Source organism: Vicia villosa, unplaced genomic scaffold (genome assembly GCF_029867415.1).
Source record: "Vicia villosa cultivar HV-30 ecotype Madison, WI unplaced genomic scaffold, Vvil1.0 ctg.000163F_1_1, whole genome shotgun sequence".
NCBI lineage: Eukaryota > Viridiplantae > Streptophyta > Magnoliopsida > Fabales > Fabaceae > Vicia > Vicia villosa.
The window spans coordinates 389,947-410,561 of NW_026705046.1; the positions used below are offsets into that span (position 1 = coordinate 389,947).

General features: G+C 37.3%; 1 protein-coding gene across 1 annotated transcript; it reads right to left on the bottom strand.

The window, feature by feature from the left end:
• Positions 1 to 4,587: 4,587 nt before the first annotated feature.
• On the bottom strand, positions 4,588 to 6,044 carry LOC131624793 (uncharacterized). The gene is made up of 2 exons (XM_058895708.1): positions 5,608 to 6,044; positions 4,588 to 5,389 (listed from the first exon to the last, which is right to left on the bottom strand). The coding sequence occupies exons 1-2, from the start codon at positions 6,042 to 6,044 to the stop codon at positions 4,588 to 4,590; spliced, it is 1,239 nt and encodes a 412-aa protein (XP_058751691.1).
• Positions 6,045 to 20,615: the final 14,571 nt, after the last annotated feature.

Consider the following 20,615-nt stretch of genomic DNA (forward strand, 5'->3'; position numbering starts at 1 on the left):
TCTAATTCAGTCACTACGAATAGTGCTGACACGATCAATCTCCAATAAACTTTCTCTCAAGGCCTGGATGGCATCTTTAAGCCCATCTCCGACAAGAGTCCCTACTTCAGCTAGGGCAAATTTCTTGGTATTCTAGTGTTCAATCATCTTCCACCTTCAGATACCGACTGGCATACAAACCATTCTACATCTTCAGGTTTAAGATAATTGAACAGGGGCAGTTTTCATACCCCAAAATTTGCCCATACTATTTCTCCTATTCAAATTTAAAAGCAAGGTATAAAGCTCCAGGACACACTCTCCTATACAAGGCTCTGAAACTAGGGTTTGGTTCATTCAAAGGAAAATCAGTGAATCAATGGCTCCAAGGCACCCTATATGGCTCAATATATTTCACATTACCTCTATAACAAGTATCAAGTCTCAATTCAAAGGATTGGTCACTCAATTGCTCAGAAAGTCAACAGTCGACTAAGTTAACCTAAAAGTCAACTGTGGTCAAAGTAAAGTCAAAACTCCTGATTTTTTGTCAAGATCCTCATATTGAAGTATCATTCACCATTTAATCAAGAATTGATCATGGTTCATCAGGGAAAGATCAAAAATCAACAAATCAAAAAGTTTCTAAATTAGGGTATGTATAGGAGAAAGTCAACTAAACTTTGACCAGCCATAACTCCTACATGGAACATCAGAAATTTTCCATCCAAAGCTCAACTTGAAGGAAATTTAAGTCTCTACAACTTTGACTCTCACATGCCAAGTCTAAAAATGATTCATTTGAGAGATATGACCTAAAACATTATAGGTACTTTTTGAAAGTCAACCAAAAGCAGTTTTTTGCCAAAGCCAATATCATCAAGATAAATTCTTCATATGGAGAAAATCTTCCAAATTGGCTTGTAGGGGACATCTTGAGGTTTCCAAAAAGTCCTAGAACACCTCCATATCTTAAAAATTGAGGGAGATACGCCTTGTCATAGTTGGACAATTTTCGAAGAGAAAATGTGAAATAAAGGGGCTCCAAAATGAATTTTCTTGCAAATGGGCCCAATATTTTTCGATCCAATCTTGTTCCACAAGTTACCAAATTAGGTCCATATCCAAGGCCACGAATTATTGATGATTATTTGATTTTATATGAATTTTTATTCATTAAAAAATGAATTTAATCAAATGTTTGAAAGAAAATACAAAAGATTTGTTTTGGATTTATTTTCCAATCAATTTCAATAACTTAAATGACCAATATTTGAGCCAATTTCGTTGCAAGGGAGATTGGAAAGAGATGAAGGATATTTGAGCCAAATTTAGAAGTTTTAGATCAAGATTCAATCTAATATCAATCTCACAAATTACCAAAGATTGATTGAAATTCTTAACCTAAAAACAATCTCATATAAGTAGACAACTTGTCAAAACGATGGGGGACGAATTTTCATAAGGCTTTGCAGACCCCAAGAGCTTGAATTTCGTCCAAGGAAATCAAGAAAAGGGCAAACCCGAATTCCCAGCCCTAGCTCGATTCAGACCAAGTAAAAGATCCCAACCGATTCCTGGACGAATTCTGGACGTGCACAAACCTTCCCCAGCAATCAGAAGCGCAGAAATCGTTCTCCCTCACCCTCGGTTTGTCTCTAAAGAACTTTGCATCGAATTCATATGTGCACACATGTTTAATGCGTTTTCAATACATATTTGTGATTATAACTATGTGTTAATGCAATCTGGGCGCTTTGATTGAGTTTTTTTGACAAATCCGAGGACCTTCCATGATTAGGGTTCTTGATGTAAGATTTAGGGTTTCTTATAATAGGAGGAATTAGGTTAAAAGAATGATTCTATTGTGCTCAGGGTACGATTTTAAGGTGAACCATGGTTATGGTTCATGTTTACTGTGCGTATTGGTGGAGTTTTGATATTTGCAGGTATCGCTACCGTTGAAAAACGTAGCAAATCCATGGCTACTTCGTAGCTAAAAAGGGTCTATTTCAAAACGGGGAAGATGAAGTTTTGGCGCGCGTCAGGAAACTCTGTAAGTTTTAATATATTTTTTTCATCGCGCGTTAGTTTCACAATTGGTAAAAGTGGCGGAATGGCAATAGTGTTGAATGATGAACAAGAGGGTGTGGGTTCGACTCCCATCACCAACATATTTTTTCAAAAGAACTAACCTGCAGATCCCATGTGAGTCGCCAACAAGAGCCTACCATACGCCCTTACCCTAGGGCCATCAGATCCTTGGCTTTTCCCATCCGACGTTTCAAAGCCTGAGAGTCCATCATACGCCTCACATGCGCGCCACATACAATCAAGCTAAGTTTTTTTTAAATTTTTTTTATTATTATATAAACTTGTTTTTATATATATAGTTTTAAATTCTTTCTTTTTTTTTTCTTTCTTTAAAAAATAAAAACTATTATATTTTTATTTTATTTTATTTTTTTTGAAACTTTTTTTTTATGATTAATAATTTATTTATTTTAATATTTAGATTATATATTAAATTCATATATATATATATATATATATATATATATATATATATATATATATATATGTCATTTAAATTATTATTATATATTATTTTCTATTATTCTTATTTATTTATTTATTTATAATTACATATTTCTTTTATTTTATTTATTTTTTTATTATCATATTTATTTTAATTATATTTATTATGGATATTTATTCAAAATTCATATATATTTTATTTTAACTCTAAAAAATTCATAAAAAATATCTTTGAGTTCGATTTCATCTTCTCTACCCGATTTAATTAATTGGGTCGCGAGACCAATAATTAATTAAATCGTTTACGTTTTTATTAGGGTTTACGAGAATCTGTCCTACACTAAAAATATCTGTTTTTCTATGCCTTTTTTCAGGTTCACTTCTCGAATTCGCTCCGACTATGCACCACGTCAAAAGAACGAAGCTAATTTCTAAACCTTTTTTTTATTAATATTATTTACCTTCTATTTTGTTTAATTAAGGTTTAATTTCCTCGCACATAGAATTTCTCTTACATTCATTCCTTTCCTTTTTCTTTGCCAATTCTCTAATGGTCAGGGTCAATGCTTAAGGCTCGAGGCAAACCTTTGCCTATCAAACTTCGTCAATTGAAGCTAAGTATTCTCTCCCTTTCTCGTATTTTTACTTTTATTGATTAGGGTTAACCCTGTTTATGGCTGAATTGATAATGCACTCACCCTACTTTCACTTGCTATTTTTCCCACCTTTTCAGGGTTTGTCAATTGCCAAGGCTATGAATAATTGGTAACCCTAAACTCAAATCTTAATTATTACTTGTCTCAAACCTATAAATCTTATCCCGCTGGTTTCAATTTCCCTCTCCCTCCGCTGGTTTCAATTTCCCTCTCCCTTTATTGCTTTAATTATTAAGTGCGGTGGTTAGTAATTTTAGGGAGTGATAACTTTGAATTGAATTTAGAATCACTAATTTTACAAGATAAATGTCATCGAAGTTAACCACGTGATTGTTGCACCCACGCACATTTTTCTGGTAACCTCTTATGCTGCCTGTTGCCTGTTGCCTTGTTGCCTAGTGTTTTCTGCAGAATAGCCATGTCCCTCGAATACGAGGATACCTCAGCCATGTTGCCTCGATACAAATAAAAGTCATAAGTCCCTAAAATGATGCTGCTGTCGGTACACGAATATGACTTCGACCCTCGAAAGTTGCCTACGAAAAAAGGCTGAGGTATCCTCTGGCTGCCTACGAAAAGGCTATTCTGATCCTTCCCTTTAGACTACCTGCCTCTCTATGGCATGGGACAGTTTTAAGGCGAACGATAACTCGACGACCCTTCAACCTCCAAATGAAAGGCTTCCTGCCCTCTTATGGCAAGGATAGACCCTTTCACCCTGAAAGGCTAAAAGAACCTCTTTTTCAAACTATAAGGTAATTGCCCCTAATTGCTTTGCCTTTGCTCTAAAACATTTTTTATATTCTTTCTCATAATTCTTCAAAAATGGCTACGCTCATTTACGAGCTAAAGTCCATATTCTTTTTCTTCTACATTACTTGAAAACAAAGAGCAAAGCAATTAAGAGCCCATGGAAAACCATGGATGCAAAGGGTGCCTTACACCTTCCCTTTGCATAAATTACCCGCCGAACCCGTTTTCTTTTAAAAAGATTTTTTTCTGTTTCTTTTAGCCTTTCTATTAATTTGGATAAAATAAAAGTCGGTGGCAACTCATGCTTAACCGCGACATTTCCATATAAAAGTCAGTTCACCGTATTACACAAGCCAAACTTGCATGTTATATTTTTCTAATAAAAACGACGTACCTTCTCGGCTGATATGCGGGCCACGGCCTCGGCCTCAATCCACTTTGTAAAGTAATCGACAGCTACAATTAAGAAATTTAATTGCCTGGGAGTGATGGGGAATGGGCCCAGGATATCTGCACCCCATTGCCAGAAGGGCCATGGAGAGAAAACTGGGTGGAGTACCTCAGCAGGGACTTGGCTGACCGGAGCAAACTCCTGGCATTTGTTGCATTTCTTGATGAAGTCGGAGCAATCTTATTGAAGCGTAAGCCAGTAGTATCCGGCTCAAAGGATCTTACTTGCCAGAGATCTTCCTGCTATGTGTGAACCACACGCTCCCTCGTGCACCTCCATCATGATTAGCTTGACATCCTCTTCAGCCACACATCTCAACATTGGGGATGAACGACCCATTCTGTAGAGCTTCCCACCGACTATAGTGTACCAGACTGCGGTTTTTCTGATCCTCAATGCTTGGTCGGGGTCTCCGGGCAAGTCCCCGGAAGTCAGGTATTGAATTATAGGGGTCATCCAGCCTTCCTGTTGTTCTACGGGCATGACTTCCTGCCGCTCAATACTTGGCTTTTCAATCACTTCTTGAATCACCATTTTGTTTAAACCGGGAGCCTTGGTACTTTCTAGCCGTGCGAATATATCTGCTCGAACGTTCTCTTCACGAGGAATGTGTACAATTATGAACTCAGTGAACCTCTGAGCCAGCTCGTGGGTCCTCGCCAAATACTTTGGTAATGAATCATATTTTGTCTGGTACTCCCCTTTTACTTGTGACGCTACCAATTGAGAGTCCGTCTTCACGGTTAGATGGGTGACACCCACCTCCTCGGCGAGTCTCATCCCAGCAATGAGCGCCTCATACTCTGCCTGGTTGTTGCTAGCCTTGAATTTGAAACACAGAGAGTACTCTAAGATGAAGTCTCGGGGTCCCTCGAGCACTATCCCAGCTCCACTGCCTTTTAGATTTGACGAACCGTCTACATGAAGGACCCAACCGGGGATGTCTTCGCTAGACCCCGGGGTGCTCAATTCAACCACAAAATCGGCTAGGGCCCTAGACTTGATGCTGGTTCTTGGCGTAAATTGGATGTCATACTTTGATAAATCGACTACCTAGGTAACCATTCTCCCGGCCAGGTCTGGCTTCATGAGGATTTGCTTTATGGGATAATTCATTTTCATAGTGACTTGATGCCCCTGGAAATAGTGCCTTAGCTTCCTAGCAGTGGTGACTAAAGCTAGGGCTAGTCTCTCAATCTTATGATACCTCTATTCTGCGCCTTTCAGCACCTTACTGACGTAGTACACGGGTCTCTCCCCTCTGCACCATCTTGTACTAGAATCGAACTCATGGCATTGTCGGTTAATGCGAGGTATAGTACCAGAGGGGAATTCTCTTTGGGTTTGGTCAGGATTGGTGGAGATGATAAGAAATATTTAACGGCAAGGAATGCCTCCTCACAAGCTGGTGTCCACTCGAACTCCTCGGCCTTATGAATTGTTGCAAAGAAGTGAATGGCTTTGTCGTCTGCGCAAGATAGGATCCGGGATAAGGCTGCCAACCTTCCCGTCAATTGTTGGACCTCAGTCTTGGAAGTGGGGCTTCTCATATCAAGGACTGCTTGACACTTATCCGAATTTTCCTCGATCCCCCGGTTTGTCAACATAAGCCCGAGGAACTTCCCGGCCTGCACCCCGAAAGTATATTTCTCTGGGTTCAGTCTCATGTCAAAGCTTCTGACAGATTGGAAGGTCTCATTTAAGTCCTCGACATGATGCTTCGAGGTTCCTACCTATTTGCATGGAAAAGACCTTGTCCATCAACCTCTGATAAGTAGCCCCTGCATTTTTGAGGCCTGTGTCACCACTTTCATGTGTGGGGTGAAGCTTCTAAATTGCCCAAGCAATTCCCTACATCATTTTGATCAATCTTATCATGTACCTTCGTTGGATGACATACACACCATTGGATTATATTTTTGGCTCCAAATCCATTTACCGAACCTAATTTCATTTACCAAGCCTAACTCCAAACCACCACCAATCCCAAGCCTAAATCCTATAAATAGAGGCATTCACCTCTTCATTCATCAAGCTTTGAAAGCCAAAGAAACTCTTGCCATTTCTCTCCTCATCCTTTCTAAACCTCTCACTCAAAGTTCATTTCCATAGAATTAGTAAGATTCACCTTGAATCCTACTAATTTTGAACTAAACCTTCATCGTTTCACTCTTTTCTTTTGTTGTTCATCATCAATTGTGGAAGATCAAAGCATTTGTGGTTGTGTTCTTCAAGTAGACTCAAAGTTTTTGAAATAAGTGGTAATTCTCTTGATCGATTTCATAATCAAAGATGTGATCCTTTGTTGTTTGTGTGTGATGCACCTTTGGTGCTACATTGATGCTATTTGCTTGCTTATTTGATGTATTTTCGTGCTCAAGTTGATACAAGATTACAAGGTGTTTGGTTTTATGCTTAAACAAGTTTTACTCCTTTTGATTGCTGTTTTATTTTGAAATAATATATAGTGCAATCGATTGCTCTCTGTGTGCAATCGATTGCACACTTGAAAACTGCGCAGATTTTGAAAACTGAAGAAGGAGAAATCGATTGCAATCTTAGAGCAATCGATTGCTTGCTAAGCAGGATGTGTTTTTTGCCTTGTTTTGCCTTGTTTTTGGTTCTAACTCTTTTCCTACTCCCTTATTTTGTTATTTTCTTTAAATCACAAGTTTAGAGGTCTAATTCCTCTCCAATGCCAATGGACTTAGGGCGTTGATAGGATGCAAATCTGAATCCGCAATATTAAGTGATTGAACTTGAAGGAAGGAACTTTTGAATGTGGTTCCATCTTTTATTTCTTTTTCTTTTGATCGATGAAAGTCTTTAATATCTTGAGAATTCTTATGGATTCTTGATAAAGACGATATTGCTACCTATTTTCTTTTTGTGCGGTATTGCTTTAGGAGAGTGATCTATATATCACTTCTCTCGCATACATTAGCACATAAATTGTTGACCGGTCTCGTTGTAGGGTGATTTCTACATAAATCACTTGGCGATCTGCTTAACATAGCTGTCATACCCCAAAATTTTCCCATCTCATTTCATCTTTCAAAGCTCATACCAAAGTTCAAGACTTAAGGACATACTCTCTTAAACAATGACCTCATAAACTAGGTGTAATACGGTGAACTGACTTTATCGGAATGTCGCGGTAAGCAAGAGTCGCCACCGACTTTTATTTTATCCAATTAGGAAAGGCTAAAAGAACAGGAAAATACCTTTGAAAGATTTTGAGTTCGGGGGGTAGGTTATACAAAGGGAAGGTTTAAGGCACCCTTCGTATCCATGGGCTCTTAATTGCTTAGCTCACTTGTTTGTTTGTTTGAAAAGATTTTGAATAAGTTTGAATAAGAACTTTAGCTTGTAAATAAGCGTAGTCTTTTTGAGTTTGATTTGAAAAGGAGGTGTGAAAAGGATTTTTGAATTTAGAGCAAGCAATTAGTAGCAACTACGCTAAGTTAGAAAAATTGTTCTTTTAGTCTTTCGGGCGAAAGAGTCTATCCATACCATGAGAAGGCAGGAAGTCTTTCAATTGGATGTTTGAAGGGTCATCGAGATATCGTCCGCCATAAGACTGTCCCATGCCATAAAGAGGGAAGGTAGTCTAGGGGAAGGATATAATAGTCATTAAATTTTTAGGCATCATGCGAGGATACCTTAGCAACTGGGACAATCATCTTTTACCGAGGCAACTTCGAGGGAGTTTCAATAACTTTAAAGGCAACATTTGCTTTAGGTATCCTCGGAATCGAGGGACTTGACTATTTTTAGGCAACAAAATTAAGGCAACAAGGCAGCAAGTGATAAGGCAACAGGCAACAAGAGGGGTTACCCTAAAGGTGTGTGGGTGCACAATCATGTGGTTAGCTTCGATGATATTTATCTTATAATTAGTGATCTAAGTTATTTAGCAGGCTTGCACTCCCTAGGATTACTAACCATGGCAGAAAATAAAACAGTTAAAATCCTACGCTATTACAATAAACACCTACGGGGATGGGGGAAATTAAAAGGCGAAAAATAAACCCTAACCTATTACAATAAAACCCTTATAGGGTAACAGAAAAATAAAGGCAGAAAATAATAGAGGGCAATAATTAATTTGCATATCTTGAATGCCTTGATCTTCCTCGAACCTTTGATTGACTCTGAACATCTGAGAATTAAACGAAAAATAATAAGGGTTAGTGTATTACAGATTTATTATTTACTGAGGCAAACCTTATTTCAAGTCAAGAGGCGAAATAAAAATAAAATGATGTTTAAACAAAAGAAATTAGAAACTTAGCTTTTTTGATCTGGTAGGGCGCATGGCTGAAAGATCTTTAATTAACCCTGAAAATTGGGCACAAAAAAAAGAAAAATGTTTTAGTGTATGAGTGACCTCAACAATTATAACGTGGTAGATTAAAAATTTAGATAATAATAATTTAGGAAAAAAAATAAAAAGGCAAGGTAAAAGGCAAACCCCGAAAAAGACAGAAGTTAATTCATGGTTAATAGAAAAACAGGTAAAAACATAGACTAAGGTTAATGGACAACACCTGCCAACAACAGTGATTAGTGATCATGATAGAAACAAGGTTTAAGGCATAAAATAAATTTAATTAGCCAAAACTTAAATTATTACCCTAAAATAAATATCAGCAAAAAAAAACGATTATTTTTAATGTAATAAGAAAATTCGGGTTTTCGATTAAAAATAAGTTGTTATATAAAGTAAAATGTTTTAATAAAATAAGTTAAATAAATAAAAGAAAAGAAAAATAGAAGTCATTAATAAATTAGAACTAAAAATAAATAAAATACAATAAATAAAATAAAGAGAACTTAGCTCTAGATTCTGTGTGGCTGGCTTCTGAGGGTACACCATAGAGCTGCGTTTCTACTCCTTCAGATCCTGCTTGGTGGAGATCCGGTGGCGGAGAGGTGAGGGAGTATTGTGCATGCTCGTATGTGAGGGGCACTGGATTCGTATGCACACACTATAAAAAAGATAGAGAAAAAAAGAACTGGCGCCTCCCAGTATCGAACCAATGCTCCCTCGGTTAACCTTCTCTTGTATAACCAACTAGCCTGTATTCATTAGCTGATAATAATATGACTCCAAAGCAATATATACAAAACATGAATTAATAATTGCCTTTTTCAAACCAAGTCAAACTAGGGCCCACTGGACAGGGAGGAACGAATGAGAGCTGGAGAGAGAGACTGAAACGTTTGACTCACCACACAGGGTGAGACACGCGTGCGCTGGGACAGTCAACCTGCTGACTGACGAACGAGACAGCACCACGTGTGGGGGTTGCTGTTCGTCTTCTTCCTCAAAATTACATGCGGAAATTCCTGCGGCCTTAGCTGCAGAATTTCCTGCGGATTTCTATAAATCCGAAGCTTTTCCATGGCAACGATCCCGATCCTGCAAAACAACACAAATAAATAGGCAAAAAGGATCCTATTCCCCTAAATTGGACCTCTTGAGTCCATGGGTGATGTTGTTTTTGGCTAATATGGCTTGTAACATAGAGAACGAAAGCATCACGTGTTCATGCCCTAACAATGGCAATACGTGATCTGGGCACTGAACCTTCCTTCCAATGATTCAAACCTGCTCTAATCATCATCATGAACTTGCACATATGGTTAGATTTCGTTTAAACACATTATATCGTAAAATACAAAAACCAAGAAAGCATGTAAATATAGAGATCATGGCATACTACTTTCCAGGTGCATTCAAACATATGTAACGAACCAAACCTTCTTTATATCACCTTAGAAGATGAATGGAAGGGTTGGAAGACTTTGAAACTTGCTGGAAGAGGCAATACGATATTGTCTTGTTTCTTGAATTTTTGTCACGTTTTTGCAAGTTCTTGGAGGCTTCAATTCGTAAACCCTTATGCTGAGTATGCTGTCCTATTTATAATGGTGATATTAGGGTTATAACTTTGCTTGAGGATCAAGTTGATTGGTGAGAGAAATTTGAAAGAGATCTTATTGATTTTTTGCATAAAATCTTTCTTCTTTGACTTTAATTCTATTCTTGCATATTTTCTCCTCAATCCTAGTCACCAAATTATATTTGATCAGATCTTGATTAAGGGAAAAATATTGGACCATTCATTATATAATTATCTTATGATTTACTTGATTTTATTTGAATTTATTTGAATAAAATCAAATATAAATAAAATAAATTCATAAAATAAATAATATTGGACTAATGGATCCTCCTTGGGCTTGTTATCACGTGACAAACTCAAAACCACAAGCCCATTACTCAAACATTAAGAATTTGCCAATTAGGGTTTCGCTTTCTTCTTGAAAATCGACCAACTTGTACCAATCATATCTCTCTCATTTTTTATTGTATGGAGGTGTTCTAGGACTTTTTGAAAAGCCCAAGATGTCTTCTACAAGCCACTTTGGAACATATTTTGCATTTGGAGATTTTATCTTGATGATATTGCTCCTGACAAAAAACAGCTTTTTGCGAGATTCTAGAAGGACCTGTAATGTTTTTGCTCATATCTCCCAAATGAAGCATTTTTGGACTTGGCTTGTGAGAGGCAAAATTGTAGAGAATTAAATTTCCTTAAAAATTAGCTTTGGATGAAAAATTTCTGATGTTCCATGTAGGAGTTATGGCTGGTCAAAGTTTAGTTGACTTTGGGTCAAAAACCCTAATTTAGAAACTTTAGGTTTTGTTGATTTATAATATTTCCTTGATGAACCATGATCAATTCTTGATCAAATGGTGAATGATACTTCAAAATAAGGATGTTGACAAAAAATCAGGAGTTTTGACTGTACTTTGACCACAGTTGACTTTTAGGTCAAATCAGTCGACTGTTGACTTTCTGAGCAATTGAGTGATCAAATCTTTGAATTGAGCCCTGAATTTTGTCATGGAGGTAATTTGAAACATCATAAACCATATGAGATGCATTGGAGCTTTTGATCTATTGATTTTCTTCAGAACAACACAAACCCTAGTTTCTTGAGCCTTTGTTTATGAGGGATGTCTTTGAGCTTTGTACCTTGATCTAAGTTTGATTTAAGAGAAATAAGATGGGCAAATTTTGGGGTATGACACTAGGGTTTTGATTTCTCTGAAGAAAATTAATAAATCAAGGTCCCCAATGGAATTCAGATGACTTATGATGTTTCAAACTATCTCAATGACAAAATTCAGGCTTCAATTCTAAGGATTGCCTAGTCAATTGCTCAAAAAGTCAACAGTCGACTAGTTTGACCTAAAAGTCAACTGTGGTCAAAGTACAGTCAAAATTCCTGATTTTCTATCAACATCCTTATTTTGAAGTATCATTCATCATTTGATCAAGGATTGATCATGATTCATCAAGGAAATTTCAGAAATCAACAAAACCTGAAGTTTCTAAATTAGGGTTCTTTGACCAAAAGTCAACTTAACTTTGACCAGCCATAACTTTCACATGGAACATCAGAAATTTCCCATCCAAAGCTCATTTTGAAGCAAATTGAATTCTCTACAACTTTGTCTCTCACATGCCAAGTCTAAAAATGCATTATTTGAGAATTATGGATCAAAAGATTATAAGTCCTTTTTGAAAGTCAACCAAAAGCAGTTTTTTGTCAAAGCCCATATCATCAAGATAAAATCCTCAAATGGAAAAAAGCTTCCAAAGTGGCTTGTAGAGGACATCTTGAGGTTTCCAAAAAGTTCTAGAAATCCTCCATATCTTAAAAATTGAGGGAGATATGCCTTGTCAAAGTTGGACCATTTTAAAGAAAAAAATGTGAAATAAAAGGCTCCAAAATGATTTTTTTTGCAAAGGGACCCAATCTTTTTTGGCACAATCTTCATCCTCAAGTTACCCAAGACTCCAAATTCAATTGCCACGAATTTACTTGTTTTATTTGATTTATTATGGATTTTTATTCATTTAAAAAGTGATTAAATTCAAATAAATCAAGGGAAAAAGCAAAGATTTAATTTGGCTCATAATTCTAATCAAATCCAATCAACATTAACTCCAAAAATCAATCAAATTTCGTGCACCAATTCATTGGAATAAGATTGGATCAAATTGGCCAAAATTGGAAGTTTTTAAAACCATATTTCCAATCAAATTTCTTCAATGGCAAATCAAATATTTAACAAGATTCAGGTCCAAATTATAACCCTAATTCATTCTCCTATAAGATCACAACAATTTCAGACCCCTAGTTCACGAATTCTCTGCCTCAAGAACCCTAGTGCCATTCAAAAAAAACTTCAAGAACAAGCAACTTCGATTTTGGAGATTGGGAGCGATTCAATCAATTCTGAGCATTGCTACACACTCTTTGAGGATCACTGAAGGTGTTTGGATTACTACACGACATCAACACCCCCAGATTTACCTCCATTGAGCTACGGTATGTATGAATCTAAACTTCTTCGATTGCTTTAATTCACAATGCATAAACATGTTTTGATTGCATAATCTTGTTTATTATGATGTGTGGAGTGTTTCTGGCTGGATAATTGTTTGGTTGCGTGCATATATTGTGAAACGCCATTGTTGGGTGTTAGGTTTTGTTTTATGGTTTTTCTATACAGGAACTTTTATGCCAAATTAAGACCATGGTTGAATTCGTGATGTAGCAACCTGCCCTAAAAATTTAGCTTTAGAGTCGCCACCTATTCTACCAAGGCGAATAGGAAACCTTTAATGATTAAGAGATTTAGGGTAAGATACTATATTCGGGTTAAGGGAAGGTGTTAGGCACCCAAAACCCTTCCCTAAAGGCTAACATTCAAAGATAAAGATTTATGGCTAACTATTAAGGTTTTATAGCTAAAGAATTGGACAGGGGGAAAATTGAGATTTTTGAGGAAGGGGACTCGCCTTGTTGCCAAGTGCCTACGTATCTCCTTAGGGAGGATCAGAGTCTACGTAGTTCGGGGAGGGTTGTACGCCATTTGAATTTGAAGTTGTTTTGAGGCTTTTTGAATGGCCTATCGTAGTTTGCGATTTGAAAGGCATTTAGAATTGCCTGATTGGAAAGGATTAAAATCCGTAGTATCGTGGTTTAGTGTGTTTTAAGTGTTTGGGCGTACAACCCTGATTTGGCACAATTAACCGCAATGATCAATAGGTTTGATCACCATAGTTAACAGATTAAGGATTTGCATTGTTACCAATTCAAATCGATTAATTCGATTATCACTAATAACAACTTATTGTATTTTATTGTTTTTATGAATTTTATTTTATACTGTTACCGCTCATAACCGGTTAATACGGTCACAAATAATAACAGATTAATTATAGAACGAGGCAGGATTAATCACCACAATCAATAAGATGATTGCAGCCATTTAATCGAATTTAGTTTGATTTTTATTTTTAATTAAATGGCATTTTAATTAAAATTATTGTTACCCACAGCGATTAATCGATTTAATCGGCACGAATAACAAATTAAAAATATTTAATATAAATATCATGTATTTATTCTATTATAATACAATTATTATTATATATTAAACATATGCATTTTAATTAAAGAAATAAACAAAACAAATAGAATTTATTTAGTTTATTAAGGTTTTGATTCCATGTGGTAACCATGAGGATTCATATTATAGGGACTCAACCAGGGGCGTTAGATCTGAAGTTAATGGAGGATTGAAGGTGGGATCGTGAGGGTGCATGATGGGAGTTATGCCCTGAGGCGCACCGGATCCACTAGAAATTCTCAGAAAAATAATATGTGGGAGGGGAGGCTCGAACCTGTGACCTCACCCTCCATGACACGCTTCTTAACCATTCCAACCATATGACGCGCTTGTTTATAATACGCTTTCAGTACAACAAATACAAAACAAGACTCTAAATGGAGATCATGCGCGCGAATATTCAAACGATCCAACCAACGGATGCCAACGCATCATCTTCCTCGCAAGTTTCCCTAAAGGCCTGTAAGTTTAGCTACGAAATTGCTACGGTTTTACTCGTAGCAAATCAGAATACGAAAATAGCGATTAGGCTATACTTTCACATAAATCTTTCGCGACCCCTGCAATCGTCTCACCCAAACCACGCGAGTTCATTCGTATATTCAATTAGCCCTAATTTTAACCCCAATAAGAAACCCCAAATTGGAAAACCTAGAACTCAAACCGGCCTCTAATGGCAAATCATGCTTAAGGCACATAAACACCAAGAAAACAATCCAGACATGATCAGAGCATCAATACCAACCAGAATATATGATTAAAACATTATGAAGATGCTTGTATTGTTCAGATCGAAGAGAAGTTTGAAACGACTTACCTTGACGGATATGAGGTATTTCTGGGGGTGCTGATGTCGCGCTTCGATCCAGACACGTTCAGAAGTCTCCAAGGAAGCGTTTGCGCCTCTTAATTCTTACTGAAACCTCCTAAAACTCAAAATCCGAATCCAAGTTCTTTGGTGATTTTCTTGTTCTTGCCCTTATGTTTCTCTCTCAATTTTTGCGTCCCCTAGTCTGGTGCTTGATGTTGTATACTTATAGGGAATAAAATTAGGTCAAGAAAAGAACCAAAAACTCTTTGAATCAAATCTTTCCATGTTTGAGAATTTGACTTGATTTCTTGAATTCTAAGCTACTATATTTGGCCCAATTTGTATTAATTTCCTTCTCCAATCACTATGCACGAAATTACATTATATTTGATTATCAAATCTGATTGGAAATCAAACAAAATATAATTTTAACAAAATATTTGATTTTTAGTCTTTATTAAATCATAAAAATGAAATAAAAATTATATTAATTCAAATATAATGCTAATTTTTGTGGCAAGTGATTTTTGGGCATGCTAATAGCTTGTGGACCAAGTTTGTATGAAAATACTATGGGCCCTCTTGCAAAGTTTCTCCATTTGAACCCTCCTTTTTCACATTTGGTCCCTAAAAATCACTTGACTTTGATCAAGCATATCTCCCTCAATTTTTGAGCTATGAGGGAGTTCTAATACTTTTTAGAAACCTCAAGAGGTCCTCTACAAGCCACTTTGGAACATATTCTTCATTTGAAGCTTTTATCTTGACCATATTCTCTTTGGGAAAAAACTGCTTTTGAAGGATGCCTGATAATGACCTGTAATCTTTTGCCTTGTATCTCCTAAATGAAGCATTTCTAGCCTTGGCTTGTGAGACACAAAGTTGTAGAGAATTCAATTTCCTTCAGAATAGGCTTTGAGTGGGGAATTTCTGATGTTCCATGTGAAAGTTATGCCCAGTCAAAGTTGGGTTGACTTTCTCCTAAGAAACCCTAATTTGAACCTTTTCATATTTATTCATCTCTGAGTTTCTATTAATGGAATCATGATCAATTCTTGATCAAATGATGGTTATGCACCCCATACTTGATGCTTGCCCAATGATTATGATTTGCATCATGCCTTGATTGTGATTGACCTTTCAGTTTGAATCAATTGACTGTGAATTATCTGGCTCATTTAAATGAGCCATGTCTTGAGATTTGAACTTGCCTTTGTTATGAGAGAAGTGTGGGAGGTAAATTTTGGGGTATGACAGCTGCCCCTATTTAATTACCTTGGATTGGGTGACAAGAGGGCGTGTAGACCTCGCGTCGTTCCGATCGAAGAGTTATTAAATACTGGAAGACCCTTAAATTTGCCTTGAATTTGAGTATGGATGAAGAGAAATGTCCTGCTAAAGCCTGAGTCTTACATAGCGAGGACCTCTGTTGGTTGTGTAATCGGCTTGCTATGGCCAGCAAGCCTCCGCAGTTTGTGAACCCCTACTTACTATAGTTCTAGTAAGTTTTCGTAGTTTGTGAACCCCTCACTTACTATAGTTCTAGTAAGTCTCCACAGTTTGTGAACCCCTACTTACTATAGTTCTAGTAAGTCTTCGTAGTTTGTGAACCCCTACTTACCATAGTTCTAGTAAGTCTTCTCGTATTTTGTGAACCTCTCACTTACCATAGTGCTGGTAAGCTATTCGCAGTTTGTGAACCTCTCACTTACCATAGTGCTGGTAAGCTACTCGCAGCTTGTGAACTTCTCACTTACCATAGTGCTGGTAAGCTACTCGCATTTTGTGAACCTCTCACTTACCATAGTGCTGGTAAGCTACTCGCAGTTTGTGAACCTCTCACTTACCATAGTGCTGGTAAGCTACTCGCATTTTGTGAACCTCTCACTTACCATAGTGCTGGTAAGCTACTCGCAGTTTGTGAACCTCTCACTTACCATAGTTCTGGTAAGTTTTCGTAGTTTGTGGACCCCTATAGAATTGCTTGCTATAGTTCTAGCAAGTTCACCTGCACGAAAAAGATTCACCTGTTTTGGAGACTCACGACTATAGGGTCGGAGAAAATACACCTTTCACAACACGAGGGTTGGAGACTAGGCTTTTGTAGTGTGATTTGGATTTTGATGTAATAGTCAGACGGGAACTGACTACCAGACGGGAACTGGATTTAATGATTTTCCAGGACGAGAACTGGACTTTGAACTGGTTTGGTTTGCCAATAAAAATTGGGCTTTTGTGATATGTATATGCTAATGCTAATACGTATGCATGTATGCTAATGCTGATGCAATCCCATGGTTTTATCTCCTCAAACCCATTGAACTTGTTTATTCCATGCTTGCACTTATACCCTGACTATGCTTATGCTGGCTTTGTAATGTTTATGTATGCTTATACTTATGCGTATGTTTGGTTGACGTAATGAGTGGAACGAAGTAATGTCTTCTGTAAGATTACCTGAAAAGGTCTTTTTGGAATGGAAGTGAATGTTTGTCTTAAAGAAGACTATCTGAAATGATTTATCGAAATGGTAGCAATTTGTCTTAGAGAAGACCACCTGTAAAGGCTCTTAGCGTAGATAGAAATTTGTCTTAAAGAAGATCACTTGAAAAAGTTCTTAGCAAGGGATGAAGAATGTCTTTAAAGATGACTACCTGAAAAGGTTGAAAGATGTCTTAAAGAAGACTACCTGAAGAGGTTCTTGAGAGGGATGACGAATTGTTTTTTTTAAAGGGACTACCTGAAAAGGTGCTTAGGACAAGAATGTCTCGAAGAAGGCTACCTGAAAAGGTGCTTAGAAAAGTAACGTCTTGAAGAAGACTACCTGAAAAGGTATTTAGAAAAAGAATGTCTTGAAGAAGACTACCTCAAAAGGTACTTAGAAAAAGAATGTCCTGAAGAAGACTACCTAAACAGGTGCTTAGAAGAAAAATGTCTTGAAGAAGACTACCTCAAAAGGTACTTTGAAAAAGAAATGTCTAAAAAAGACTACCTGAAAAGGTGCTTAGAAAAAGAATGTCTTGAAGAAGACTACCTCAAAAGGTACTTGGAAAAAGAAATGTCTTTAAAAAGACTACCTGAAAAGGTGCTTAGAAAAAGAATGTCTTGAAGAAGACTACCTCAAGAGGTACTCAGAAAGGTAATGTCCTGAAGAAGACTGCCTGAAAAGGAACTTAGAAAAGAAATGTCTTGAAAAAAAACTACCTAAAGAGGTTCTTGGAAATAGTGATAATTTGTCTTGCATAAGACAGCTTGAGGAAACTCCTAGAAAGGTTTTTGGACAGGATCGTAAGATTTGTCTTAAGGAAGACTGCCTAAAAAGGTATGGTGTAATGTGTCAACCAATGTGTGTAAATGCATGATTTATATGTATTTGTATGATGCTCCAATGGTAGGTTATTGATAACCAAAGCGTATATAGTTCGCTGGAGTTGTAGGTCTGTTTGTTAGGATGGGGTGTGATGCTAGCGCGATTTCCCAATACCTGTTTTGTTTGAGCTTGGAAGATCGTAGTTAGGAGAAAGATTTGTTCGATGTTGTAAAGTGCGAGAACGCCCTTTTTTATGCTGCGTGTCTTATGGATTTGATATCCATTGCCCCAATATTTTCATGGAGAAAGATGCTTATGAAGGAAGTGTCCCAGGGAATAGCCTTGTCATATGCTTCGATGTTTAGATTGAAGGGTGTGCCCCTGATCTCCAGGTCATGGAAGGTTATCCATAGTGTTCTATCCTTTGAATTTGAATTCTTCCCATGTCTGACATGCCCCTGTTTGAGATTGCTTTGAGATGTGCCCCAAGTCGATTGAACCTTAGGAAGACTGCCCCTAGTTAATAGGATGTTCGATTGTATGCCCCTGTGCTCCTTGAAATTTTTGCCCCTATTTAGGAGAACCCCCTAGATGTGGTTTCCCCGACTCCAGGGTCTTTATTAGTAATGATCACCTTTGATTAACCCATTTCGAGATTTCCTCGATACTAAGTGTATACTCGTAGATGGTGTTGTACTTTTTGAGAAGTAGCTCCAATGGAATGCGTATGCAAGTTTTGAAATCGAAGTCCGTTATGAATTAGGACTGGATGGTTTTGAAAAGAATGCTTGAAGAAGCATAGTGATTAGAAGTAGTTTTAACAAACATAGGAGTCAGTATAACAAATTCCTGCTTAATATGCTTTCGTAGTTAACCTTGCCTCAATTAGGACTTTTAAATGTTGTAACTTGGCCTGGTTCATGTTTTAAGAAACAATGGATATAAGGCTCAAAATTTTATTTATCCCACCCCTTTCTCCTTGATGTTCTCCAGATCCTAAAAATTCGCCTAATCCAATGGATGTGCTTTGTTTGCAAGAGAATCGTTTCAGTTTCGATGTTGAGCAGAAGCCTTAGTAGAGATCCAAACTTTGATGACATATGTTGTAAAGATCCAAGCATTGATGTGAAGCTTTGATGGTTTAGCAGTCACAAGATTATCCTTTGTATTTTGCCTTTGTTTTTATCCCTTATTTTTGCATGAGCTAATTCTTTTGAATTTGACCCATCGGGATGGCCCAATTTTGCCTAAGTCTTTTTGTTTCCTTTTATGGAATTTTCATTTTGACTTAGCAGGCGTTTTTTATTCTTGAAAGCTCCTTTTGAGATTGATTCTTGGATATTGCATGTTGTGACTGCTATGTTGATTTTGATTTGTAAGCTTCGCCTTTGATACTTCCTCGATCTTGAACGATGTAATGAGGAAGAAGGTGTTGTAAATGTTACCTCTATTGCTTCCTCAATCTTGGATGAATGTGAGGAAGAAGATATGCTTGAACCTTATGCTTGGATTGACTGATTCTCTTGGCAACCAAAATACATCATTGAATTAGTTGACATCTACCCTGCCCCTGGTTAAAATCAAGGTTCTTTTGAAAAGTAGAAACAAACTCCAACTCCTGGCTCGAGGGGGTAACGAGGGATTAACATCCTTATATCTCCACTGTTTGGGAATGGAAACAATGCCTGTACATCCTCGGCTTGGTCTTACCTTGAAAGCATATATTTAGCTGGACTTAGTTTTTGTATTCGTCATTCTCCCTCAAGTTTGTTAATAACCCTAAAAATAGAAGTGTGTGACTGGAAAGTCATGGTAGTGAGTGAATGAATTGACTCCAAAACCTGCATGGTTGTCCCCTTAGAATTACTAATCCGAAGGTACAACTTTTATCTTGAGTAACACTTAGCGGTCGTAAGGGTTGAAATTGTGAGCACGGTAAACACCTATTGATCCTAGGGATAATCTCCTTTGTAGATCCACTGACCTTGTTTCACTCCTTAGATTCTTAAACTTGTAGAGGTGAGGTCAACCTCGAATTTTCTTTGGACATGTCAAACCTGGCGGGAATAAATCGTTAGCGGTGGGTTTTCGTCGTATCGGAACTTCATGAGTTTCCTTAGACTGAACCTCTTTTGCTTTTTTTTCAGGATAGTATCACACCATTTGCAACCTTCAGCGTTTGTAAATTAATGAAGAAAATCTATGACCCTTTCTCCCTTGGCGTGGAGTTAACACAGGTCGCCTTCCCTTCATAGTAGTCATGCATCTTTGTTCAGGATTTTGCCCCAGTTGGACTAATCCTTGCCCCCAGGTTATCGTAGAGCGTCCGTGTAAGTTTGTTATGTTCGTAGATGAACCCCTTATGATTAGATACATCTTGAGTGTGTCTATGAGGGAACTCTTTGTTGAACTAATCCTTGCTCGATGACAACCTTTATTGTATTTATAATTCTGTTATGACAAGGCATGGACATGCGGCTAGCATGGTGAAAGACATCCTCTTTTCTTTAGCAAGACTAGGACCTTTTATTCTCCTTGCTCCATAGTCTACGATCCTTTGATTTTTTTTGAAGTTTCGGGAAACCGGCTAGCATGGTAAGTGTGGATGCGGGCGAAGA

Excerpts from the sequence above, each read along its gene's own strand:
- LOC131624793 (XM_058895708.1), bottom strand. The coding sequence starts at position 6,044 with ATGAGACTGAACCCAGAGAAATATACTTTCGGGGTGCAGGCCGGGAAG. Across the intron at positions 5,390-5,607 it reads CCGTGTACTACGTCAGTAAG|AACCAGCATCAAGTCTAGGG; the intron begins GTGCTGAAAGGC and ends ATTTACGCCAAG.